An 11524-nucleotide genomic window follows, 5' to 3' on the forward strand; every position below is an offset into this window, starting at 1 on the left:
CTTAATTCTGTAGCTCTTATTGCCATCTAATAGTTACTTCCTCAGAAGGAAGTTACAGGTTATTTCCTCAGAAATGTTTGAAAAATATATGAAATGTTTATGCTTTTTGCATGGTCCACTGCCAGTGCTTTCTCTAGACCTCTTTCTAGGCACATTGAGCAGTATGAGAAGAAAAGCTGCTTGGTGCTTTTCCTTCTCATGACGTAGCTCATGTGGTAATAGTAATATCCTACTCTTTCAACCGTGTCAGTGTCACTGCTTCATACTTACCACTGCGATCTCCTCAATATTTTGAGTAATTTTAAAAGCTTAGTATCTAAAATGGAGTGGTTGTGAGTGTAGCGTTGCTTTTATGAAGTTACTAGCCTTTAGGGATGTAAAGAAGATAATGCAATGAGATCTGAACATATCCATAAGGCTCAGAAATAAAAAAAGCAGGGGAAGCAAAACTAACTTCTCACTTCCTGAGAAAAAAAGCTCAAAATGATCAGAAGCCTGTAGACCAACTGCTGTCACCAAATCTGATTCTCTGCAGCTCCCACACTTCCAACCCAGCTTCAATTCCCCAGAGAACGCCCTATTCTCCACTGCCCAGGCTTAGTCCCTCTTCTACTGCCACTGGTGTAGGAACTGTTGCCACTTTTCCAGCCTGGTTCAATATACCAAGCAATAGAAACATAAGAACATGTATATGAATGTTTCGGGAATGGAAAACAGAGCAGTAATTGTGTTTACACTCCTAAGAAATGCAGTAGAGAAGGAAAAAAACAAACCAACAACAATAGGCAGAAAAGGTAAAAGCAGTGCCATCAGCTATAAAGGACTGATTGCATAACTAATTTTATGCAACAGGTTTGCTTAGAGTAGATACTGCAGTTTTTTTTAAAGGATTTTTGGCCGTTCAAACTCAATTGGTAGCTCTTAGAACCTCAGCTACCTTCTGATTGTGCACCTCCTGCTGATGTCTCTGCTTCAGAGCTCTCTGTGATATTCACTACAAGAAAGTAGAAAAGTTGTCAAGTGTATATTGGGTTTTGGCAGCTGAGCTATTTCAATTATAGTAAAGTTCACCGCTGGGAGAGAGATTACTTTGTGCATCAGGTTCTGTGTTATCCCTGGGGCTGGCACTGAGATGTTTCTTCTTTGCAGAAAACAATAGGCTGTAACATATAATCGTTTTCTGTCAGAATGATATTGAAACCTTCCTTCTTGGCCCCTGCCAGTGATACCAGATTAGGCTGAATGTTCAGGCTGCAGGAGCTCCACATTTAAATCCGTGCCTGAACTACATAAGGCAAATGATTACTCTGGACATAAATAATGCAGTGGCTTCTGGACATGTAAGTCAGTAGGATTTAGGGTGCCATGGGTCTTATCCATGTTTGGAATAGACAAACAGTGCTTGCATGAAGAGTGTTGTCTTGGTATCTTTATTAATGGAAATTAATTGATGACCTTCAGAAAATTCTGCTGAAATTAATTCTTTCCAAGTGTAAACTTCAAAGAAATTTTGACTTTATAATTTCTAAGGAAAAGAAAAGGCTAAACATTTTTACGATGTGTTCTAATCACAACAGACATGTTTCTGTTCCTGACAAGAGAAACTGCATAGTAGGAAGATGTTGATTTTTAATAACCCAGTGAATGTTTTAGGAAGAACAAATAAAACCACAGTACTAGATTGCTGCTTCATCGTTCACATTTAAAACAGATGAGTAGCCTGTGGAGGCATGAGGAAAGATGAACTGCTCTGCAATACAAAAAACTCTGCATCACTGAGATAGCAAACAGCAGTATAACGTCTGAATTTCTGAGAAAACTCTGGATTGAAGAAATGGTACTGTTACAGGAAGTGTTTGCATCAGTATATTGAGGCAATATTTTTGCTTACATGATTCTAGTAAAGGAGCAAGTCAGAACTTTATGAATACCCAGTTGCCAGGACTGATATGTAGGGAATTTTTGTTGGTCAAGATCCACTCATTCATCAAAGGGTTGAACCTAGATGACACTGATCTGCAGGTTCATAGAGATAAGTGGCATGAAAGGAGGGAGAGCTGAATCTCAATGCCAAACATACCAAATCAGAAATAAAAAGATGAAAAAAAGCTCATGTGGATTAAATGATATTTTACAAAAAACAAAAACAAAAAACAACAAAACAGCAAAGTAACTGAAAACAATATGATTTCTTCTTGAAAAGTAGAAAATGATTCCATGTGCCAAATACAAAATCAGTATAAGGATGTGCTAAATTTTAGCCCCCTGAAGAAAAATAGAAGTATTTTGTGCGGTTCCCTTCTCCAAGTCTGAAACTTGTAACAGAATTTGCCACTGCAAAAATGGCATGAAAAAGCAGGAGAGCATCCAAGTACAGTACACTGAAGGACATGGTCTTTTTTTTTTTTTCCTAGGGCACTTTCTTTTAATCCTAATTGTGAAAATATAAATAAAGGTTTATTGGAGGTAATGCTAACTGCTAAATAGCTTAGTTTGCCTACTAATATTATTGAAATGCGTGAAAGAAAAAAAATTAACCTCATTTATGATCTACGTATACATAAGCTCATGCTGCCCTTCCACACCTACGTGTAACACTTCTGTTGTAGCAGCTGAGAAGGGAATAACATATTATCAAGCAGTTGCACTGAACAAAAGAATTCATTGAATATTCTGTGGATACACATTAAGTGAAGTATAACTTTGTCTATGAAATATGATCCTATTTAAACTGTGGTATTATCTCTTTTTTCATTAATTCTGATCTTCCAGTTTCTTCTTATGTACTACTGTGTGTTGTTTTATACACACAGTTTTCACACATACATATCTACAGGTACTCATATAGGCATTTAAAAATGGGATGTAATAAAGTGGAAGAGAACAGGGAACAGTCTGTGTATTTGCTTTCCACTTCAGGATTCAGAGTAAAAAATATCAAATGGAAATTATCCAAAGGAGGGAGTTAGAGACATTATGATATAAATGTATTTATATTTACATAAATGTAAATTACATATAAATGTATTTATTTATTTACAAATGCATGGATTTGTAAATGGAAAGATGCACATTAAGAAAAGAGAAAGGTTTGTGGCAGCAGATGGCTTTTCATACATTCTCTTTACAGGACTGGGCTTAAGATGAGTAAAATGAATTACAGGGTCAAGCTGTTGGGGTCAGTTGCAACAATGAGACTGGGAAATGTGAACCTGTTTTTGGTAACTGTGGAATTTGTTGGTCTTCTTTAGAATAAAGCTTTGAATCTCACTGGTTGCAAGCTGTTTCAGATTTATTTATTTATTCTTTTACAGCACCTGGCTGCTCCATAAAACCACAAGAAGCTGTCACACCTAAGAGGTAGCTACTGGAATAAAAAGAGATTTTGATCTTAGAGTGAAGCCTGGGATCCAGCTGAGTAAATCCAAGCATACAAAGGAAAATTTGAAACTTTAGTCCCCGGTACACCTGTATTGAATTTTATGAACAATTCCAGTTCTACAAAGCCTCAAAGAAAGTAATGAAAAGATGGCTTTTGCATTTCAAACTAAGAGTTAGAGTGTTTGGAGCATCCATGGTTTGGACTTTAGAAGAAGAAAGGAAAGCGGGAAGAATGAAGATGTGTTTTCTTCCTAGTCTTCGGTGCCCAGACATGAAGAACCTGTAGTGTGGGCAAGATCAAGACCAACAAAAGCATGGAAGAAGGCATGTGAATCACCATGTAGAAATTGTGATGGTTTCATGAGAAGGAATATGAAGGAAAAGTAATGCTGCATTCTTCATTAACTGAAATACACTTTATCTACTCAATATTTAGAGATTAGAACAGTAAATTTCAACACAAAATAACTGTTTGTAAAAATAGCACTTTATTTAAGAAAATGCATTATCTGTCATGGATATTTAAATATAAATACTGTTAAAATATTTTATATTGCCAATCTGTCGTTTTGAGAATAAAACCATTTAATGGATATTGGCTGTTTTTCTTGGACACTAACACTAGCAGATCCTCAAAATGTTTCTAGAACTTTTGTTAGCGTTTGAAAGGATTCATACAGAAATTATGAGTGGAAGTAATTTTCTGTTTTGTGAATATGTTTTTTTGTTGATCCTGAAAACTCAGATTCTATTTTCATTTTTCTGAAAACTCAGAAATATTTTACTTGAGCACTGTTTGAGGTCAATGTGCACATGGTGGTACTAATGCAGGGTAAAGTCAAGAACATCCAGTGCAGAAGATTGATCTCGGTTCCCTCCATGTCTAAATATTCTGCCTTCCTCCTCCTCACTGTACTGGTTTTAGTGGAGTTTGGCAAAAATAGAGGTAGACGTGTGCATAGTGATAAATAGAGATAACAACAGCAGTGAAAGCGATGATAATCTGCTTTCCCTCAGGTTGCTCCAGGTTGGGCAGATGAGCTGATTCTGCGATGGCTTCATTGCATTGGCCACCTGGGGTAATGTGCCAAGGTGCCAAGAGCAAACAGCAGAACAGTTGAGCTGTGCCAGGGAAAAGCCAATGAAGAGTGCTGATTTGGCTTTTATTACTTAGAGGTTTATTTACATTAAAAATGTCAAAACAGAATAACCTTCAGAAATCAACCCTTTTTAAAAATAAATGTCCAATAAGTTAGCTGAAGAGGGAAACAAATCTTTTATGAAGGAGAATCTGCATTACTAGCTGTTTGGAGAAGGTAGGCTGAAAAGTGTGATATGGTATCTTTGCAGACACTTTGTGAAAGAATAAAGGTGGAAGGAAAAAGAAGAAGAGTGCATTGGTAAGGTATGTCAGCCATGCTTGTATGTGTGTATATGAAAATCTGAACTGCCTTTGAAAACTAATAAGGGATAGATGAATTCTGAAACATCAAATGCTTTCCATTGGTTGCATGTGACACAGAAGCTACCAGTTATGTCAGAATCACAGAATTGTAGGGGTTGGAAGGGACCTCTAGAGATCATCAACCCCCCTGCCAAAGCAGGCTCCCTGCACCACGTCACACAGGTAGGCGTCCAGGCGGGTCTTGAATATCTCCAGAGAAGGAGACTCCACCACCTCCCTGGGCAGTCTGTTCCAGTGCTCTGTAAGTCAGTCTTCAGTACTAATCTGTGGCTTGCTAAGGCTTTTTTTTTATTTGCAAAATATTCTAGTGCTACAGTCCACATTCACAAGTCCTACTTCTGTCTGTATCTGCTGTCATGCATTGGTGGGGAAGAGAGATCTCCCTGTCTGTGACAGGGCTGCTTTTGAGTCATATCTGCAGTCACTGGCCTGGCGCTAAGGCAGAACAAAACCTCTGACTTCTGGAGTTTCATAGCGTGCCCCACCTACGCACTACTGTCTTATTAAAGCACTTCCTGGAGCATATACTTTTACTAAAAGGTATAGAGAAAAAAAGATTGTTTTTTTTCCCCCAGTATTTGACTGGTTTTATTTGGCATTTCAGGCATAAATGTATATTCTCAGGTTCCACAGGCTAATGCTTTGTATTTATTGCTGAAGTTAGAGATGGGATTATCCTTCCAGAATTGATTTACAGGGAACCCACTGATCCAGGCCCACTGTCTTGTCCTGCAAGCTGAGAACAGAAAATAGCTCCTAGTGTCCCTGCAGTGAGGTTCAGCCTTCTAATTCCTACTTTTTCCAATTTAGAGATGTGGAATACCGACAACAGAAATCACAAAACCCGAACACCATCATTTCACTGACCTGTCCTGATCTGTCAAAAGTGAAAAGCTGTTTCCCATTTGCTGTTTGCTTGCTGTGTCTTCCCTTATAGTTTAAAGGAAAATCTCTGTTAGTAAAGCTTGGATTGCTTACCTGATAATGAAAAACAGTATCTTCTGAGATTTGTAGAATAATTAAACAGAAGAAGGAATAGTTCTTGTTCTGATTAGCCTAGGATTATGAATTTGAGTAAGCTGTAGTTGATAATCCTAGGATGTCTTATTTAACAGAGGAGGACTGTGCTTTTGCTGAGAGCTCTTATAAGGTACCTGGAATTTCATTTCCTCTTTTTATACACTTTGAGCATTAATCGAGATCAAATTTTAAATAGAGATATTTTATTATCTGGAAATGATTCAAGCAGTCATCTGCAGTATTTTTCATGCTTCAGCAAATGCCTCAGAAGCGGGGTAGCTTCTCAAGGGAACAACTTTGGTTTCCAGAGTGAAGGGAAACATAGAAGTTCTTACAAACAGATATCTTTACTACCAAGATCATCTTAGTTTTGAATTGCTTGGCTTGTCTGGCTCTGACACTAATAGCCCCAAACTTGCCACTTCTAGATTTTATTCTATTGCAAAACCCTCTTGGCACTACAAGAGTACACTTAGTAGGAACAGGCTTTGTCCATTAAACCTGAAACAGCTTAGGCTATATTTAAAGCTCATTTGGAATACTTCATTTCCAGTCTTTCAGAAGTTTGTACTATTGAAATAAACTGTCAATGCAGTGTCCTCCTTAAAGCGTATGTACAGCTCTCTCAAGATAGTTCTGTCTGGTCTTGAGAATGCCATGGCATGTCTCTTAGAGTGAACTGGAGCATGGTTCTTGAAGGTGATAAACATGTAAAGGTGAATGTAGGAAAATGGCCATTCAGGATGCTTACTTCTAAATGGTCTAAAAATATTCTGTGTTCATGCATTTACCTTTTATGTGTCTATAAGCTCTTACTTTTATTAAGCCTAAGCTATTTGTGGCCTACGATTAGATGGAGCAGAGTTTTCCATTTTGCTGAGCTTCAGAACAAAAACACTTTGCACACAAAGCAGCTAGCTAAGTGCTATGGATTTGATCACTATGGGCTTGCTTTTAATACCTCTCAGTGGGCTCATGTATGAATTCTGTATGTAAATTCTTCATGTACATTCTTTTTCAAGTAACTTTTCAATTCAAGTGCCAGTTTCTCCTCAGAAAGGAAAGTTAGGATAAAAGGAAAACAGATCACAAAATGTTAGACCTGTCAGCTACATCAGTATCCATTAGTGAAATCCATTAGGTCCCATTAATTTGTGTATATCTTACTATAACTCCTGGATCACCATGTAAGGATATTTTAAGGTCTGCATGTACATGGCTTTTGCATATCTCTCTGCTAGCCCTTTGATGGTTTATAAACATCATCTTATAGTGCAGTTCACAGCAGTTTATCAGTTGCAGTCCAAGCTTCCTATCATTTCAGTTGCATTGCTGTTGTATTTGTAGTTTTCATTCTTAAGGCTCAATGAGTTACTTATTAGCCTTCACAGCAATTTGGGGACTTCTTCCCATTTCCTTGGACAAAGTGAGTGAATAAATTCCAGCTAACCTTTGCCAACAATTTTTGGGGGTGTTATTAGCATTCAAGCAAGCCCAACATCATAGAATCATCACAGAATCGTAGAGTAGCTTGGGTTGGAAGGAACCCCAAGGATCATCAAGTTCCAACCCTCCTGCCACAGGCAAGGTCACCGACCTCCAGATCTGGTACTATCTGGTGCCACAATCCAACCTGGTCTTGAACACAGGCATCATCATGGAGTGAGGATTTATTTTAAAATGCTGAGACTTTGGTGAGCTCTGAATATCCTGAGAAAAAGCATAGTACAAACTGAAAACTGCAATACCGCATTGCTCCCATTATCATTCTTGACACCAACTTGAGAAGTACAATAAAAATAAAGTTATTCAAATGAATTCAGGGTTAAGAAAACATCTATAAGATCTAGGAACAGATAGCAAAGCCTGAAACAATAGAATGTCTTTTACTAGTTTAGCCACAGGTGTTTTCAGATAACAAACTGTGAAGTTAGGCTGACTAGTGGACCTGGATCCAATTCTCAAGCAAGCCAATGACTCTAGGTGCTGTTTTCCATATAGCAATAACTACTTGCAGACAAGCTCTTTCTTATTCCCTCCTCCTGAGGAGAAATGCAGCTTTTGAAGTATCCTGAGATTTTAACCTTGCTAGCCAAGGTTAACATCTGACATTCTTATTGTGCCTTTGTTCTTCAGATTTAGAGGACAATGAGGTTCTCAGATTATGCAGTGCCCCTGTGACAGCTCCTGAATGTGCTGGGTTTTGTGATAGCACTGCTTAAATGTAGTAACAGTTTGCTGCTTTTGGAAAAAAGATTACTGGGAAGTTTTACTTGCAGTAAATAACTGATGTAGACAAGGGCCAAATATTGGCTTAATTTGTACTGGTGTAATTCCATCAACTTCAAGCCTTTATGGATTTTAGTGCATAGAATGGTGACAGAATCTGGGCTCAGATAACTTAGAAATAGCCACCTATTAGTTTGGATTGTATCATTTCTGTGTAAACACAAGGTATAGACAAGGAGACTGTAGGTGTGTTCTGAGTCAAACAGCTGAAGAAGTTGCCTGCTGAGTTCTTTCAGACATCACTTGTATTTGTTGGAGACCATCTTTCTGCTGGCATTCACTCTATTGTTGTTCAACATCCTGGAAGGCCCTGATGCTCTCCGATCTGATAAGTAGCAGAATTACAAATATTAATAGCTGGCTTCTTTTCCATTGCCTTTCTTTTATATCAGATCAGAGAATCATAAAGAGCAGTTCATACGTAAAGATGGGAGGATGATGAGAACAAAAGAAAACTAAGAAAAAAACACCAGACAATCCAGCCTCTGACATGAATGGTTATAGCAACAAAACCAAACAAGTGATTCACCCTGTTTAATTTGTAGAGATTTACAAAACTCTCAAAATGTATTGGCCATGGTATTTATGTTTTCATTTTACATCAGTCTGGAAATACTCTGTATAAACACTGTGTGACTAACACCTTCTTTCAGACCTGGAAAGAATGTGTAATGTAGGAAGATCTTCACCCCTGTTTCACAAAGTCATTCTTGGCTTTACGTCAACTTATTTCATCCTCACAGGCAGAAAAAGCCAAAGAATAAACAAAAACAAAAGCTGGAGTTGATGTTGGGATGGGATATCCATGTTATGCCTTTTTCACCTGCTGCGTATGGTTTCCCATGTTATGCTGAATTCAAGCGTGCTTCCAAACAGATACTCAAAAAAACCCTGAACCCTCCATTTCATACCTTTAAGAAGACCTCTAACAAAGACACAGCAGTGCTTCCTTAGTTGGAGAAAGCATGATAAAAGAAAAAAAAAAGCAAATAAAAACATTCTCCTGCGCCTTTCCCATTATAAAATGAAAAAGTGTATATAAAGTTTTAAAATATGAACGAAAGCTCTACATTTCCAATTAAAACATAGATATATTCAGAAATTTTGTGTAAAAATACCAGATAAGACATTTGTAGTTACAATTTTGAACAGAAATCTTTTCACCAGCTTTGTTGTTTTCATTTCATGTACCTGCTTTATTCAGTCTGTCATCCTTGTTTTTTTTTTTTAACATTCCCTAATGAGCTCCTGTTCCCCATTACAGGCTTATTATCAGAGCCAAGTGCATGTTGCAATCTGAATAATTCAGTTCACCATTGTGTTTCTTTTTTGTTTGTAAATTAGACATGTATATTTATAATGCAATGAGGCCTCACGTGGAGGTCACAGAATGGAAGAAGTATTTTTTTATCTCACCAGGTCTGAATGGAATAGTATGTTCTTGGTAATAGCTGTCATATGATGAATCCGGGGATGAATATGTGTCCAGAAGGGAGTAGTACATCCTGAGTTCTGCTTCTGTCTTGGCAATGGATGTGTTGAGTGGAGAGAGCAGGAACACATGCAAGTGTAATGACTAGAAAGGAACGCTGCAATCCCTCATGCTTTGGATCCTTCTCCTTTCTGAGGCTCAGGATGAAGAGAATAAGGTGGTTGGGAATAGTCTGCCTAATCAATCCTCCCCTGGAGGAGGTTATGCATATCTCACTCCTCAGGTGTGGACGTGACAACAAACTGAGGTACCATTTGATATTCTCAAGCTCTAAACAGATTTCATCCAGTTGGGCCTGCACAGAGTGTGGGAATAGGCCAATAGAAGCTACACCTGGGAAGGAAGAACCCTCTGCAACAATATAGACAGAGCAATGAGGCAGTCGGATTGCGGAAAGGGACTTGGGAGCCCTGGTGGACATAAGCAAGCAGGGTGATCTGTGAGCAGAAAAGGCCAACAACATCCAGGACAGCTGCCTGAGGAGAGTGGTAATCCTCCTCCACTCAGCAATTGTTAGGTCTAGTTTTGGAACCCCTGATGTTGAAGAGACATGGATGAAATAAAGTGAGTTCAGAAAAGGGCATGAAAATTGTTGCTGCTGCTCTATGAGGAGGATGTACTGAGGGAATGGGGCTTGTTTGGTCTGGGGAAAAAAAGGGTTCCATTGGTTCTTCTGACAGCCATTGAAGCAGAAGCCTGATATCTACAAGGAAGTCACTGAGTAGATGGTTCAAACTCTTCTCTGTGGTGCATGAGAGGATGACAAGAGATCACTGGTGTAGATTGGAACATGTCTGCATATAAGATGATGGTTTTTTTCAACATGAAGACAGTCAGGCAGTGCAGTCAGTCTCCATTCTTGCTGCATTTCAAGAACTGACTCGGTGAAACTTAGGAGAGGCTGGTGTGGAACTTCTGAGTGGAGGCAAGGCAAGGCTGGCACAACTCCTGAGGTCCCTTGATGCCACAAGAGGCATCACAGCGAGCAGCATGTCACTTCTCCCTTCCACCTCGTGCCAGCTCCACACAAAAGCCTGATGTTTTGTGCAGAAAACCTGCAGCATGCAGCCTTCCAGTATCCTCACACACTGTGCAAAGGGACCACAGCCCATTCTGTGCTGAAGGCACCCACCAGGCTGCAGGGGTCTGGGGTCTAGGTCTCAGGCCTGGGGGTCTGCTGGCAGAAGCCTGTGCCACAAGGAAGGAAGCTCGTTTGCAAGCATATGGGGATTTTTCTCGGCTGCAAATTGCCACACGAGGGTGGCAAGCTGCTTCCAAACTACGCACACGAGACCAGGTTTAACAGATTCCCCTTCACTTTCTAAAAGTTCGAGCCTCCCTTGATCCTTTGATACCCTTATCGCGGGCACCTCAGCCTCCGCGAGAGCATCCTGAATTATTCATGGTATTGACGGTGAGGGAAATTAACATTCCCCCCGCAGAAACTCCGAGTGACCCGCAGCGAGATAACAGCGATCTCGGGCGAGGTGAGGGCGGTACCTCTCATCGTACGCCAGGGGGCACTGCTGACTCGGCGTTGGAGCCGGTTCGGGGCCGCCTCCTCCCGCTGTCTCCGCTTCTCGGGAGGGGAGAACGGTGACGGATAACCCAGAAAGAGCAGCCAGAGAACGGGGCGATGGCTCCATTTGACGGGTGTAGTCCTCAAAGCACACCGGTGTTGTTCTGCCTGAACACTGGTCAGCCAGTGGGATGAGGTTTAACTCATCAAACCCCTTCGCGTTGGGTGAATAATAGCTTAAGCCGGATAAACCAACGTTTTATCATTATTTTTAAGGGAGTGAAAGTCTCTGATCTGCTTAACTTCCTCCAAATTTAGAGGTTTGAGGTCGAATCATTGTTATTTCCTGTCAAATGGT

The 11524-nt window shown here is 39.7% G+C and overlaps 1 protein-coding gene across 2 annotated transcripts in view; it reads left to right on the top strand.

Moving 5' to 3' along the window:
• ANKS6 (ankyrin repeat and sterile alpha motif domain containing 6) overlaps positions 1–3974 on the top strand; it is a 35893-nt gene extending 31919 nt beyond the window's left edge. For both annotated transcript variants that reach the window (XM_015854245.2, XM_015854244.2), the window contains exon 17: positions 3315–3974. In XM_015854245.2, coding sequence (XP_015709731.1) covers positions 3315–3364 — 50 coding nt within the window. In that variant the 3' untranslated portion in view covers positions 3365–3974. The remainder of the gene's footprint in view (positions 1–3314) is intronic.
• The last annotated feature ends 7550 nt before the right edge of the window (positions 3975–11524 follow it).

Source organism: Coturnix japonica, chromosome 2 (assembly GCF_001577835.2).
Source record: "Coturnix japonica isolate 7356 chromosome 2, Coturnix japonica 2.1, whole genome shotgun sequence".
Classification (NCBI taxonomy): domain Eukaryota; kingdom Metazoa; phylum Chordata; class Aves; order Galliformes; family Phasianidae; genus Coturnix; species Coturnix japonica.